Genomic DNA, 17,007 nt, shown 5'->3' on the forward strand with positions numbered 1-17,007 from the left:
TTCTCCTGTTAGTAATTTTAATCCCAGGGCGTGTGCATCTTGCTCTGACTCTTAACGTTGTCCGCGGTGTTTGGTAAACTGTACATATAACGGGTGATTTTCAACATTTCAGTAGAACTTTCGTGTTAAAGTTAGGAGCGTTTGAATTGATTATTGCCTCAAGCACATTTTGTCTTCTATCAAAGAGAATGTATTACAGAAAAATCTGAGAGTGTGTTTGTGTTGTTGCTTCTGAGTTCTTGACACAGGTTCTGTAAACAGGCTTATTTATGCCTTCATGAATGTTTCAAATTAGGCACTTCAAAATCAGTATATTGGTTTGATGCAGCATAAGCAAGACACGCTGGTGCTGAAACTCCATGCGGTGGTGTTATTTTAGCTCTCTGTGTATATATAAGGGGGAGGGGGCCTTAGGCAAGCAGAAGAAGGTCAGATAGGAATGGAGCAAGGTGGAAGTTAACAGAATCTAAGATTGCAGAGAAGGAGGCGGGGTGGGGGCTTTTACTATCATTCACTTGTTTATTAAGGCACTGCAGTGAAGGCTTTCCAGATTTCCAGTTTTGGGAAAGGAATCTAACAAGCAGTTTTATTTTTCTCAATTTAGGAATTTTCTGTTGTGGTGGTAGGGCTTGGGACCTAGTGGAAGTCCAAAATCACTAATTTGAGCAGAAGTTATAGTAGTTGCCAATCTTATTATTTACCTCAAGAAGAGAGTTACCTCATTTTCTTTTTCTTTTTATTTTCCCCCCTCTGACCTGCCACGTCTCTCCTACTCTATGGATTGGGTCTCTAGCTTTACAAAACTACATGAATAGCTTTAAGCAGCCTCCCACCAGATATTACCAGGTTAAATTAAGTGAGTGGTGAGGGAATGAGGATATGGAGGGCCTGATCATGAGTACAATAGCCTGTGTGTATGGAAGTTTTCCAAAACTTGATGGGTTTATTTGAGGGGAGATGAAGTTATGTCTTCATTCTTCTAGCAGTAGTTAGAGGCAGTATTATATGTCACACTGCTTGATTTTATTATTATTATTATTTTGGTAGTACTGCAGCTTAAAGTCATGGGTCTCACAAATAGTTAAGCTCTGGATCACTGACTGAACTACACTGACTGTGATTTTTATATTTTCTTTGAGTAAACTGTAAGGAAGGTTGTACTTTTGCCTTCTGCAAAAGTTGTGCAACCCATACATGCATCTCAAAACACTCCAAATTGCAAGCGTACTCTACATGTCTGTAAATTTGATGCAAATGATACATTATTATATAATTTATGGCAATTTAAAAAGATCTGAAAAGTTGCCATGGGCAGTGAAATCTAAACCTTACAGTGTATTAAAGATTGCGGCACAAATTTAATACACTACTAAGAATATAATTGAGAAATCAAAGTACTTTGGAAATTGTATTTCAGATAATAAAGACAATATTATTATAATGATAATATTCTGGTGAAATAAAATAGTCAAATATTAAAACCTGTTTTTTTTTCAATTCAGTGCTTAACCTGTAAACATAGAAACGATGCCAGTAATTTCTCAGTTATTTCATAGCAGAAGATACAGCATTCATACATGTAACAGATGGTATGATATGTTACCATATCAAAACCATGATATAATACTAGCTTTAATGAAAATATTTCCATCAGTTTTATTTCTATATCTACTTAAAATTTACTTGTGATTTTTTTTTTTTTGGTGAAATAAACTTTAGGCTAAGACTGTTCAAAAGTGGTAATTATCATTTGGTTTTTAAACTGTAAATGCTCTATTGTTTTTAAAGTTTGACTAGTCTGTTATTTGATGCTTCTATAATCTTACTCTCATCTAAGCTGGCTCAAGGCCGTTCCATATATCACATTTTATTACACTCTTATATTTGTCTGCCTTCTTTTGCCCTTATCTATGTGTACTACACTTCTCTGGCCATTATTCTTTTACTGCTAATTATTCCAATAACTTGTTTATACTTAGAAGTGAACTTCAATGCCAAAATAATATGTTTTCCTTGTGTCCTCTCGCCTGTGTATGTGTGTGTGTGTGTTTCAATTTCTCTATTAGGTATTTGCAACAGTTTTTAGACTGTTATACTATATTGCAAGTTCTATATTTATGGTCAGGTGCTTATCAATGGCCTGGTTTGTATTTTGAAACTTTTGCTAACTGGTCTTCCCAAAGGATCTGGTAGTGTCTAAATTATGTTTTTCTTGTTATTTATTGCCCACCAACATTTATTTTGCAAAGTAGTGGATATTATCAAAAGTTTTCAAATCCTGTATACCAGGAAGGATCATGGATGGAATATAATTAATTTGGTATGTTTTTGTATTAGCCTCTAGTTGACTCAGCAGTCACATTTTATAGATCTAGAACTTTTTAAAATTAATTCCCTCTATTCTTTCAAAAGACTTATTTCTCCCTCTTCTCCTTGAAGACTCAGCTAGTATATTCTGGAGCACAGCACTCCCATATGTTGTGCTCTTGTGTTCTAACAGAGTATTTGAAGGTTGTTTTATTACTGTTATCGCCCCCCTCTCACATTTATTTTCCTTTGGTTCTGTTTTGCTGTAGCCATTTTTCTCAGGGTCACCAATGACTTACACATTGCCAAATCCAGTGGCTAGGTGTCAGTTCACATTTTCTTGATTTTTTTGTCACCACTTGACACATTTGTTTATGCCCACCTTTTTAAAATACTTCTCCGAAAATTTAAAAGTTGATAGATAAAACAAAAAATTGTACAAATTTTGATATGTGTATATATTGATTGATGTTTAAGTCTGTGTAAAAATGTTTCTGGCCTTAAACTTTTATCATTTCTTTTTGGTGAAAACATAAAAAAAAATCCCTTCTAGTTTTATGAAATACAGGGTTCATTTTCATTAACTGTAGCCACCCTACTGTGCAATAGAATCCCTAATTTCTTAGTCCTAACCATAACTTAGGACTCACTGATGATCCTTTTTCCATCCCTCCCTTATGCCATGTTTTTCCCAGTCTCTTGTAACAACCAGTCTACTCACAAAATTGTATGAAAAAAAAAAAAGAGTCAACTCTATATAATAAGTAGATGTGTAGTTTTATTTCACTTAACAGTTGATCTCAAGTTCCATCCATGCTATCAAAATGATAGGCTTTTTGTTTTCTGCCTTAGGATTTTATTGCTGTGAAGAGACACCATGACCTTGCCACCTCTTATAAAGGAAGACATTTAATTGGGGCTGGCATATAGTTCAAAGGTTTAGTCCATTATTGTTATGACAAAAAGCATGGCATCAAGTAGGCAGACATGGGGCTGGAGAGGGAGCTGAGAGTTCTACAACTGGGTCTGCAGGCAACAGGAAAAGGACTGTCAGACACTAGGCCTAGTTTGAACTTCTAAGACTTTAAAGCCCATTACCTAGTGACATACTTCCTCCAACAAGGCCACAGTTCCTAGTAGTAGTACCAACCCTTATGAACCTGCAGGGGCCAGATGACTACTACAAACTACCACATCCTCTTTATGGCTAATAGTTATTTTATTGGTGGGGGGGGTAAGGAGAAAGAAAGGACTATTAACATTTTTGGTGGGTGCTCTGATAGGGCAGAAAGGAGGACTCACTGTTATGATGATACTTTAGAGACTGAGAGGTTAGGAACTACATTGTGTAGGAGTCTGAGTAAAGGATAGACTATGCAGAGGGATTCTTCGCTACTATGGAAGCTCTGAAGTAGAAGTCCTAATGGATTAGAGGAATGGTAAGAGAATTGTTGTGGCCAGAGTATTCTGAACTTGTGTTCAGTGAGATAAAGATGAGATGAGCAGATTATGTAGGACCTTGCTGATAGTTTTCACCTGCTCTCTAAGATTGGACGTTGTTTTAATAGTTGTGGTTGTTTGAATAAGCACTGCATGCTTAGGTTCATTGATTTGAATGCTTAGTCATCTGGGAGTGGTACTGCTTGTGAAGGGATAGTAGGTGTGGTTTTATAGGAGTAGGTGTGGCCTTACTGAAGGAAGTGTGTCACTGGGGGTGGGCTTTGAGGTTTCAGAACTCAAGCCAGGCCCGGTGTCTATTTCTTCCTGCTGCCTTTGGATGTAGTTGTAGAACTCTTAGCTACTTCTCTAGCCCCATGTCTGCCTGTGTGCCGCCATGCTTCCTGCCACGCTGAAAACGGACTAAACCATCTGAAACTGTAAACAAATGCCAATTAAATGCTTTCTTTTATGAGTTACCATGGTTATGGTGTCTCTTCACAGCAATAGAACACTAAGACAACTATTTAATGAAGTTATTGGCTTAGAGAATAACAAATTTACAGGGGCTTCTGTATTCAGAATATCCTGGAGCAGAGAGGCAGTAGGGAAGCAGGGAAAGCACTTAGGGGACTGTTGTATTTCATTCTAGGAGTGTTGCTGGCTTGGACCAGTCATAAGATATTGGGAGGAGCAACAGGAAAGGCAGCGAGAAAGGCAAAATTCTGGGATTATTTTAAAGATGAGCAGCATGGTTGACTGATGAATCATATGCAAATTATAAGATAAAATGAAGACAATAATAATTATAGAAATTTTGATCATAACATTTTGAGAATTAGAGTTAGCAGCTATTAATCTGGGAAAGATTGTGGGAAACATTTTCTGTTTGGGGAGGAAGTGAGAAATTGGAAGCCCTGTGTTAGAAGAGTTCAATGGAGAAACCTCATAGACAAGTAAGTAGGGTTATAAATTAGACAGCTGGACATGTGTGTCTGTAACTCAAGGAAGCAGTCTGGTATGGCTAGTATGGGTGTTACCAGCATGTAAGTAGTAAAGACGTGAATCTCAATGAAGTCACCAAGGTAGCAGGTATAGACAGAGAATGGATCTGAAAATGGATTTCTGTTGTGTTGCAATATTCAAATGCAGGGGTGATGAAGAATGAAGTAACAGAAATGTGGCCAGAGGCGCAGAAGGGAAAGTGAGGTTATGAGCATATCAGATATGACCAAGCCTGCTTCCTACTGGTCAAGGTGTTAGCTGTCTTGTGGTTATTACATTACGATAATAGATCCGCCCAGGAGACCATTATGTTCAAATGATAAGGGGAAGAAGGAGGTCTAGGAAGAAGTCAAAATGGGCTGTTATTAATAAAAAAACTAACACCCTTTAAGATTTATTTAAAGCGAAGAACCAAACAATGGCATGTGGCTGGCAGCCCTAGATTCTTACTACTCTCAGTATGGTCTTCAGATTAGCAATAGGAACATTGCCTGAAAACTTATGAGGAATACAGATTCCCTCCCTCCCTCCCTCCCTCCCTCCCTCCCTCCCTCCCTCCCTCCCTTCCTTCCTTCTTTTTTAGACCATCCTGGAACTCATTGGAAATAAAGATTCTTATGTCTTACACAATGAGTCAGCTTGCCATAGTTGTGACACAATACCTGAGAATGGAATTTAAAAGAAGGAAATCTGTATTTTTGCTTATAGTTTTCAGAGATTTCAGTTGAAGGTTGGGTGGTCTTTTTTGGGAGGGGGGCTGAGGCAAGGGAGAATATCATGGTGCAGTGTGAGTGGCAGAGGAAGCTGCTCACTTTAGGACAGCCAGGAAGCAGGTAGAGTGGGAGAGGAAGAAGACCAGAAGGAGGAAGGGGAAAATGAGCAAGAGGGAGAACAGGCAAGGAGAGAAGGGAAAGGGAAACGTTACCTGGAAATTGTGTACCATCCTCACCTCCAGCTACAGCTACAGAAGGCATTCATTCCTTCTCCTTCCCATTATATTGAATTTATTTCTTTTCATCCTTTGCAAATACTTTATCAGAATCAACAATACTAGATACTGCCCCTAGTGTGGAAGGTTGTGTTTCATACTCATTTCACTACATGGTTAGGCATGATAACAAACAGGTAGTTTAAGTATGCTTCTCATGGTGTTTAACTTAACTATTAACCAGGTCTAACTGCTTCAGTGGTTATCATCTATAGGCAATATGGTTCATCAAGGACCAGGGTATAATTCCAACCTAGAGTGGAAAGAATAAGGATAGTCTAAGTCTTATAACATAGATGATGACTAACACCAGAGTTCACATTTGGTTGAGTAAGACTGCTGATTGTTAGCTAATGGACAATGTATTTAATGCATAAAACTTGAGACCTCATAGTACAAATCTTATCTGGAACTTGGGTGCTAGATTGAGAATCAAAGTCTTACAAAAGGTAGTTTTAATAGCTATATTTTTTAAAAGACTATATAGAAGTTTGAAATCAACATAATAGGGATTGTGAAAGTATTCTAGGTTTTCTCTTAGAGTTTTATTGCTATTTTAAATTAGTAATACTTATCATAGATAGATGAAGGCCACAGAAAAATATTTACACACAATCTTGCAATCTAGAAATATCACCATATTGTAGATTATTGTATTATTATTATATTTCTAGATTATTCACTTGTGAACTTTTTTGGTACATGCAGTCTTGAGCAGTTGATATAATAGTATATGTAATATATAGAGTATGTTTTTGCTTAATATTATAACAGCTTTTCATAATATGAAAATAATCCCTATACTTTTAGGTGGTGTTTAAGTTTTTTGCTGTTATAAAGGATGGGATGACAGCATTTCCATTAGGGCTTTTCTTTGTTGAGAATTAATTTATTCAAATTTTCTTTTTAACTTTAGCGACTTCTTTGGGAATTCAGTTAACAAATATTGATTTAATAACTACAAGGTCCTATCATTGCTTTAGGTGCTTAGGCTTAGAAAAGATTTTTTTTTAAAAAAAAGGTGTGTGTGTGTGTGTGTGTGTGTGCATATGTGGATTTTAGTGGAAAGAGTAAGATCATACATATACAAAAATGATTTTATTTAGTTGATCTTTTTGTAAATGTATTTGGATAATGTGTAGAACATATTGAAATGACCTTGAGTAGTTAGGGCTTGTCAGTACAAGCCTAAAGGATGAGTGAGGCAAAGATTTTGTAGATCATTCTAGACAAAAACTTAAAAAGCACAATTATCTTGACCGTTTTATGGAATAAAAAGGGGTATGTGGCTGGAGTGGACAAAGGGAAAATGGTATAGTTTAAGGCTTGAGAACATCCTGAGGGACTCCATCCAGGTAGGATTTTATTCTAGATCAATGGGAAGCTGTTGGAGAGTTGTAACCAAGTGGATAGTAAGGTCAGATTTATGTTGTTCTAAAAGATTACCCCGGGGCCAGTGATGGTTTGTCAGGTAAAGATGTTTGCCATTCAAGCCTGATGACCTGAGTTTGGTCCCTAGAAGCCAAGCGGAAGTAGAAGCAGAGAGCAGACTCCACAAAGTTGTCCGCTGTCTGATCTCCACATACAGTTTATTGCATGTCCTACTCCCTGTGGGAAAACCTTACTAATTAAGGTTGAAGTCTACCATGACTGGTTAGCCTCTGGACTCAACATAATATGGGAGACTTCTTTCATTAGCAGGACTTCTTCTCTGACCTTGTCTGGGAAATTTTAAGCCGCCACATATGCTTCTACCTGAGGAATGTCACATAGCCTCAATTAAGATTACAGGATCAGTTTCCTTTCTCTTAATAAGAACCTGTTTAGCCAGCAGCACCTGAGATGCCTCCCCATTCTAATGAGGCATTTCAGGTACCCTAAGCCCTAAGCCAGTGACCTTTGCCCATTCTGGATGTTCTGATCCTCAGTTCCCTAAAACTATATAAGCGGTGAATCACTCTATGTAAAGTTGATCTGCCTCTTGATAGCTGGTCCTAGTGTGGTGAGGATGTGGAGAAAGAGGAACACTCCTCCATTGTTGGTGGGATTGCAAGCTGGTACAACCACTCTGGAAATCAGTCTGGTGGTTCCTCAGAAAATTGGACATAGTACTACCTGAGGACCCAGCTATACCACTTCTGGGCATATACCCAGAAGATGTTCCAACTTGTAACAAGGACACATGCTCCACTATATTCAAGGACACAGCAGCCATATTTATAATAGCTAGAACCTGTCCAGACCATATCCAGATGTCCCTTAACAGAGGAATGAATACAGAAAATGTAGTACATTTACACAATGGAATACTACTCAGCTATTAAATACAATGACTTCATGAAATTCACAGGCAAATGGATGGATCTAGAAAATATCCTGAATGAGGTAACTCAGTCACAAATGAACACACATGGTTTGTACTCACTGATAAAGTGGATATTAGGCATAGAGCGTGGAATACCCATGATACAACTCACAGACCACATGAAGCTCAAGAGGAAGGAAGACCAAAGAGTGGATGTTTCAGTCCTATTTAGAAGGGGGATATAATCAAGGGAATCAATATAATCAAGGGAAGTAGAGGATGGGGGGACTTGGGAAGAAGAGGAGGGGAAGGGGGAAAAGGGGCAGAATCAGGTATGTACATATCTGAGGAGATGGAGGATATGTACAGAGGGTCAGGAAATTGAACAGAGGTATGTAGCAATGGGGGATGGGGAACTGGGGCTAACAACCAGAAAGACCCAGATGCCAGGAAAGCAAGAGCCTCCCAGGACCCACGGGGATAACATTAGCTGAAATACCCCCACAAAGGGGACGGAGAACCTGTCCAGACCATATCCAGAGGTTAGGCAAGACCCCCTGGTTGAGGGATGGGGCCACCTACCCATTTCCAAAATTTTAATCCAGAATTGCTCCTGTCTAAAGGAAATATGGGACAGAGTGGAGCAGAGACTGAAGGAAAGGCCATCCAGAGACTGCCCCACCTGGTGATACATCCCACATGCAGACACCAAACCCAGACACTATTGCTGATACCAAGAAGTACTTGCTGACAGGAGCCTGATTTAGCTGTCTCCTGAGAGGCTCTGCCAGATCCTGACCAAAACAGATGGGGATGCTCGAAGCCAACCATGGGACTGAGCATAGGGACCCTAATGGAGGAGTTAGGAGAAGGACTGAAGGAGCTGAAGGGGCCTTCTCTGACATCAGTGGGAGGGGAGGCCCTTGGTCCTGTGAATGCTTGATGCCCCAGTGTAGAAGAATGCTGGAGCAGTAAAGTGGGAATGGGTGGGTGGGTGGGTGGGAGAACACCCTCATAGAAACAGGGGTAGGGGGATAGGATGGGGGTTTGCAGAGGGGAAACTGGGAAAAGGGATAACATTTGAAATATAAACAAATAAAATATCCAATTTAAAAAATGTACAAAAAAGATTCCATCTTATTCCAGAATGACAAACAATAGAGGACTGTCAGGTCTATGTTCACTCAGAGGCATGTAACCCTCAAGAGACTGGAGGCCCCAGGGAGTTCAGAGGTCAGGTGGGATGGGGGTGGGAGATAGGGACATCCACATGGAGACAGGGAGAGGGGGGTAGGTATGAGATGTGGAACAGTCAGAGGGTGGACAGTGGATGGTGGGGTGGGGAATAAAATATGGAATGTATAAAATTAATTAATAAAAAATTTAAAAAATAGAAAAAAAAGACAAAGATTAAAAAGAAGAAAAAGAAAAACAAATGACAACAAATGCTGGTATAGATGTGGCAGAAGGGGGAGCTCTTTTACATTGTTAGGTAGTGCTAGACCCTGTTTACTACAACACTGACCTTCTAGAAAAGGTCCTAGCAAAACAGCTGAGGGTTCTACATCTCGATCTACACACTGCAGGAAGGGCAAGAGCCTCTGAACCTGACTGGGGCTTCTGAAAACTCTAACTCATTCCCACTGATACTGTAGACATGGTCAAAATCCACGGTGAGGGAAGTCATAGGTTCTTTTGGAGAACCTGTTAATGCTGATGGAGGATGGAGAGGAGTGCTGTTAAAAGCTGTTTGGTCCTGGCATGGCTCTTTGTCATATGGTGTTTCCCTCAGAATTGAAAATTCCTTCTCAAAGGGAAGGGGAAGCTCATGAGACTTGGGAGGTAAAGAGATGATCATATGTCTGGGAGAACAGAAACTTGGAAAATTCTTGAAGGCCCTTTGTCAGAGCATAAAAAGGAGTAAACGATTGACAGAGGAGTCTAGCTGGGCTGAAGGGAGGTTCTCAGCTGCTACACTGTGTAGAAAGCTCCACGGTTGCAGCCTTTGTGAGTTGTCGCCAGTGTGGTGTGGGCTTTTCAGTGCAGCTGCTATCAAGGAATCCTTGTTCCATGTGACTTATCACCCATACTACTGTTAGTGACCCCAATAAAAACTTTGGTTCACCAGGTTGGACATTGGCATGATCTTTACTTTGGTCTGTTGTAGGCTTCCTTTTGGGGGTGAATACACATTTGTGTGTTATGTTTCCCCAAGAAGAGCCAATCACGAGAGTTACTTATTCCAGACATTTCTTGTAAATGAATCCACAGAGCATGTGGCCCTTATGTATGTTTTCTTCCGTGTTGTGTTACATTTTAGAGTTCATCTCTGTTGCAACATGCACTTTCTTTTTTCTCCTTTCCGTTGGTGAACATTTGAGCTGTCACTTTTTGCTGTTATGAATAATTTTGGCATGAACGCTTGTGTAGAGTTCTTGTGTGGACATATGTTTTTACTCCTTTTAGGAATGTATCTAGAAATAGAATTGTTGCATCCTGTAGTAACTCTGCTAAACTGTTTTTAAACTGGCTGTATAATTTTACAGCCTCACAAATAATATTTTTGGGATCTAATTTTCTATATTATTTTTATTTAATTATGCCTGGTCCTTTGACATGGATTCACTTTAAGGAGCATCACCATCTTGACAATATTACCTTCTTTCAGGCCTAGATTGATGTGTTCTATCCTCTGCTTAGACCTGCTAAGATGACTTGTAGTTGGGGTTCATTATTGGATTTGCTCTTTTTGATGCTACTATAATTTGGATTTTTTTTTTCAGGTATTTGCTGCTAGTGTACAGAAATGCAGTTGAATGTCTTTTTATTTAAAGGAAAATCTGGTATTTTAAACTCTCTTGTTTAAAATATTCTATCAAGTAGAATTTCATTTTTGTTTCCTGCCTTTTTTGGATGAATGTGTATAGTCCTTAACTAATTGTAAGATTTTTGTCTTGTTTTTCGAGTCCCATTGACCACTTTGTGCAAATTTCATATGACATTGCTGTTTTTAGTGAGATTTGTAATTAATTACTGTCACAGTATAAGTGCTACCAAATGCTACCTTGGACATTAAGATTTAGCTATTTTTTCATTTTAATATATGTGTATGTATTTTATATGTGTGTGTTGTGTACTCAATGTTTGTGGGACTTGTGTGAGATACATGTGTCTGTGGGTTGAATGTACGTGGAAGCCCAAGATTGATGCTGGGAATTGTCCTTGACCTCCTAGTACCTTATTCAGTGAGGCAAGGTCCCTTAGTCACATGCAGAGCTCTTTGATATGCCCACTCTTGCTACCCAGCTGGCTTTGGGCGTCCTCTGCCCTCCAAGGTTTGAATTACAGGTGGTCTGCCATATCCACATGGTATCTGGTGGGTCCCAGGAGTATGACCTCTAGTCTTCGTGTTCGCTTGGAAAGTGCTTAACCATAGAGCCATCTTCCAGCCTTTAGGTTTAGTCCAATATTAGTCAATAAAAGGAATGATAGAAAAGAAGGCTTGCAACATAAATACCAAGTGGAAAAATAGCATGTGATAGATAAGTTGCTAAAAATTTGTTGCTGTAGTTCTGTTGATCTTTTGTGAGATCTCTTTTCTTGAGAGTTTATGCACACTATATCACATGGAATTTATGAAGTCAATAATTAGTTTGTAATTAATTATTATTAGTTCTTAGCAATAATTTTATAGAAATTACTTCTAAATACAAATTAAGATAAGCAAAGCTTAATGTTGATATTTCTAAGTACAAATACCTATAACAAATGCTATAAAAGTTTATAATCAATTTCTAAATCTATTTATTTATTTATTCTTTATTTTTCAGTCTTGCATTGCATCCTGAGCGAGTATTGGTAGCAACAGGACAAGTAGGGAAAGAGCCATACATCTGTGTGTGGGATTCGTACACTGTGCAGACCGTGTCGGTCCTGAAGGATGTTCATACACACGGGATAGCTTGTTTAGCATTCGACTTGGATGGACAGGTATTTGATAATTTTCCTCCTTTGTATCAATTTTGTTTTTAAAACACTTGCTATAAGAAGTCATTATAAGGGTCTGGAGAGATGGCTTTAGAGTTAAGAGCACTGGCTACTCTTCCAGAGGACCTGGCTTCAGTTCCCCGTACCCAGATTGCAGCTCACTACTTTCTTTAACTCCAGTTCCAGGGGATCCGACACCCCCACACAAACATGCATGCCAATTCACATGTAATAAAAATGTAAAAAATATTTAAAAATGAAATCACTGTAAGTTTATAATATAGAATTGAAAAACAATTGGTAAAAAATACTTTTTTTATACAGATAATGTTGAAGTATAAATGAGATGGGTGGACAACATAGCTAACAAATATAAAACAACAAGGGTGTTGATTTCACTGTTACCAAGAACTTTCTCAATCAAATTAGTCTAAAAGCCAAAGAAATTCTCATTCCCTGACTGTTACCTGATTATTACAGAAAATTTTATCTGTAGCTATTTTTCCAGGTAAGGTATCTAGGTAGGCAATATGGAGGACACCTTGGAAAATTAAGTTTCTCTAAGTAGAGCTATATATATTTTAACTTTCAGTTACTTTAAAGTTTTTCTTTTATATTTACAGTTTTATTGAAAATGAGACAAATCAATACAAAAATGTTTTCATCCCACTGGCTAATCACTTTCCAAATTATTCTCTAACAAACTAAGACTTATTTTATAGTTCTGTATAGAAGTTCTGTTATGACTAAGATGTATTTTAAAAGTGATGTGGTTAACTTGTAATTGTTAAATATTTAGTGTTTAATTAGATTTTAGAATCATTTTAACTTTCAGAAAATTTTATTTACCTGCTTTTTATAATTGTTGTAAATGTATATTTTATCAAAATAGACTGTAGACTGGGTTTTATCCTAAAGAAAATGATACTCAATAGGTACCTTACATTATTCTGAGGCATAGCATAGCGCCTCTGGGTAGCATAGATTCCTGTGACTTTCTGGTACCCTGGTGGAGACTTCATTTGGGCCTCTCTAAAAATGTGCTTTTAGGTTTAATGGCGATTAGCAATTGTGAAAACTCAATTTATGTTCTATGTTTGCTATTATCTTTCAAGTTCTTTATGTCCTATCAGAATTTCATTTACTTTCTTAAAAGAAAGAATAATCTTTCCAAATCAAAAGAACATAAAACATGATGAAATAAATCTATACAATTAGCTTAAAATTCCTTTACACATAAGGTTTTGTGAAATTTAAGATTTTTTTAGTATAATAGTCAATAAGTATCCTTTAGATATAGATAATTTCTTCTTAATTTTTTGTTTCCCCTTACATATAATGTATTGATGAGATGTCTTGTCTAAGGAGAAACCATTTCCATAGCTTTTATTGCTTGAAAGCACTCAGTCTTGCTTACTTTGAGAAATTTCCATGAGAAATCGTGAATAATTGTATTTTGTCATCATGTTTTCATGAGGACATATTGCTAAAAAGTTAAACTTAGAAATCCATAGAGATACAGGGTTTACATTATGTACTAAGTATGTATTTCCCTAAGTCTGCATTAATCATTCAATCCTGTGACAACCCTGTGAAATAGATTCTGTTATTATCTCTATTTTTCAGAAAAAGAAACTGAGCCTGAGAAAGGTTGAATAACTTGTCTCAGGTTAACAGCTAGTGAGGGGAACCAGAGGGGGAGCCCGGTCTCTCATTCTGCAAAGTTTGTGTTTTTAACAGCAATGCTTTCCTGCCTCCTAAACATGTAACATAGGAGGCAGTTGTTATATAGCAAAAGGAAATCATCCTTAAATAAGTGCAGTTAATGTAAGGAGCTCCTGGTAATTTAAGATAAGGAAAGTATTTTAATGTTATAATTTGAAAAATATATTTGAACTAACATACCTGTTTATAAACTCCTTATAAGATATTGAATAGGAACTGTCTAATGTTTTCATTTTCTGCTAGATTTGAAAGCATATGTAAACATGTAGGATTTATCCAATTGGTGAGCTTCCTTCAAGGTAGCAAGGCTAAGTGTTTTTTTCTAAAGGCTTCCTCCTACCTGAGCTGAATATACATATTAATACTAGTGGCCTGGCTTCTTGAAGATAATTAAGGCCTGAAAAGTCTATATATAGAAATCCATAACAAACAGGGACTGAAGATTCAATAGCAATGCAAGGAGGAAGGTGGAAGCCTATAGCTTGAATTTTCATCTATCCTGACTAGCTAGTGAGACCCTGGAACCACCTGTCTCCACCTCGTGGGGCTGAGGTTACAGTCTGTGCCTTAATGCTCAGCTCCTTACCTTGGCACTAGGAATCTGAACACGTCCTCAGGCTTACACAGTAAGCACTTCACCCATTGTGCCATCTCCCCAGCCCACAGTTATTTCTAACAGACACAGAGTTAGAGTTAAAACTCTGCTCATTTCTAGAATGAACAAAGGAGGAGGTAGTTTTTAAGTCTACTTTCATGAAAAGCCCATGAGTTAGCACAAATAAAATGTATCAGTTTACCTTTGTCTTTAGGTACTGATCAAAACAAGGGTCATATTTTCAGATTAGTATGTGCCTGGAGAGTAGGGTATTCCCTGGGTTTGCCAGGCCTTTTTTTTTTTTAATTAGATATATTCTTTATTTACATTTCAAATGAGTTCCCCTTTCCTGGTTCCCCCCCCCCCCCCCCCCCCCCCCCCCCCCCGGCCAAAGTTCCATAAGCCATCTCCTCTCCCTCTGTTCCCCAATCAACCCTCTCCTGCTTCCCTGTCCTGGCATTCCCCTACACTGAGGCATCGAGCCTTTCCAGGACCAAGGGCCTCTCCTCCCTTTGATGTCCAACAAGGCCATCCTCTACTGCATATGCATCTGGAGCCATGGGTAACAATATGTATTATCTGGTTGATGTTTTTGTCCCTGGGAGCTCTGGGAGTACTAGGTGGCTCATTATGTTCCTTTGCCAGGACCTTTTAATTGTCTTAATCTCTAAATATACCTTAAGTACATTAGTCTTGAATTTTATTTTCTTCCAGATCTTAACTTATAGTAGGTCTAATATAATATGACCAGTATTACTCCATTAAGCACTACATCTTCTGTAACATTTGCAATTTTTCTTCATAATAACAAAATGGTTAATTCTTACAAAATAATGAAACCACACAACCTCCATACTAGAATTGAGCCCACTTGATTTAAATCTTAATTCTACCCAGTGAAAGCTTTTCTAACTGACACTAGGTGGCGTTTTTCATTTGAACAGAGTATATGGATTGGTAAAGCTAATTATGGCTTATGGTAAAATAAGAATATGATGAAGATATCAAGCATTTGTACAACATTAACCACATACAGATACTCTTCTAACTCCTTTATATGTAATATGTTAGTGTTCACATTACCCTCATGAAGTACTTTAATTATCCCCTTTTAATGGGAAACAAAATAGGGTAAAAAGAGAGGTTTTATGTAAGTGTCCCAAGTCTCTTATGTAGCAAAGCATGCTGTTCAACATGTTCAACATGATGTCAATTCCCATGCCAAGTCAAACACTGGTAAGTGTTTGTATAACTTCAGGAGTTAGTATTTCAAGCTTTGAGGCCTGGATAGTCTTTATCGTAGCTACTATTATCTCATTTTTTGAGACAAGGTCTGTCATTGACCCTGAAGCTCACTGATTTGGCTAAACTAGTTGGCCAGAGAGCCCAGGGATTCCTGTCTCTTCCTCCTTGGCACTGGGGTAGCAGGTGTATGCTGCCATACACTGTTGTTTGTTTGTTTTCTCTCTGCTGGGGACCAAATTCAGCTCTTTGTGCTTCCGTAACAGCCTAGCATTTTCTCTGCTGAGCCCTAGCCCAGCACGTTCATTTCCACAGATTTCTTCTCATTTTAACATCTTCGTAATTTCTGGATCTGTTTCTGTTGACTGACACCCTTTCACAGTTGGTTACATTTTCATGTTCCATCATCTGCTAATAATTTCCATTAGATTCTGGACATTGTATGTGTTATGCAATACTTAAAATGATTTATTATACAAGCCCCTTTAAAACATTTGAACATTTTTCTGATGAGTCATTGAATTCCTCAGTCTTTGTGAAAAGCTAAGTTTTAAACATTTACAGTGGGAAGTTGTGGAGACTTATAGTAGGTCTTCTGGGGTAACTGTTTTAAGTTCTCTGCTAATATTACCATCCTGGGGCCTTTAATAATACCCACGAGCTTCATTGTAGCTATTGGGAATTTGAGATGGCACCGATCACTTACACTCTCAAACTTGTTTGCCTTTATTTCCCCATTAATTGTTCTTTTTCTGGAATTTCTTCTTTTGATGGTCTTAAGTTTACTGCCCTATACACAGGAAGGATTGTGTTTAAAAATCTCACCTGTTGACCAATTTCCTTCAGCTTTATCTGTGCCCTACATATTAGCCATCCTAGCTTCTGAACTCCAGGCCCTTGCCAGGTAAACAAACAAACAAAAAAAAACAAAAAAAATATATTGGGGGCTACCTTTATGTACCCCAATGTAGAAATTGTCTAAGTGAAATTCAGTCAGTTGTAGAACTCACTTTATTTCTTCTCTCCCCTCTTTCATAATTCATATTCTTGTGAATGTGAATTCACATCCTTGTAAATGGTAAGTGCTTTGGTTACCATTAAAATGCTTGCTTCATATCTTTGTACAGTTTTCTGTATGTCATAGCAGTGGTTAAATTCAGACTGTGATGTTTCTTCTTGACTAGAATTCCATCTTCCATGTTAACGCTTGTCAACGGTGTCTTCTCATCTCTTTCTAATTTATTCAACTCTTCAATGGAGTTTTTAGCTTCATGTCATCTACTTTTCATTTCAGGAAGTCCTGTGTTTCTCTGTGTATCTTTAGATACCTTTTATACTTTGCTATTCTTTGTTCTTCTGTGGATATTTTGAAACCTTAATTTTATTTTTTGTGTATGTTAAGTTTGTTTTATATTG

The 17,007-nt window shown here is 37.8% G+C and overlaps 1 protein-coding gene across 1 annotated transcript in view; it reads left to right on the forward strand.

The window, feature by feature from the left end:
* Eml5 (EMAP like 5) overlaps positions 1-17,007 on the forward strand; it is a 122,138-nt gene that overhangs the window by 1,172 nt on the left and 103,959 nt on the right. The window contains exon 2 of the mRNA XM_052185272.1: positions 11,873-12,032. Within this exon, the coding sequence (XP_052041232.1) occupies positions 11,873-12,032 (160 nt within the window). The remainder of the gene's footprint in view (positions 1-11,872; positions 12,033-17,007) is intronic.

Source organism: Apodemus sylvaticus, chromosome 6 (genome assembly GCF_947179515.1).
Source record: "Apodemus sylvaticus chromosome 6, mApoSyl1.1, whole genome shotgun sequence".
NCBI classification, from domain to species: Eukaryota; Metazoa; Chordata; class Mammalia; order Rodentia; family Muridae; genus Apodemus; species Apodemus sylvaticus.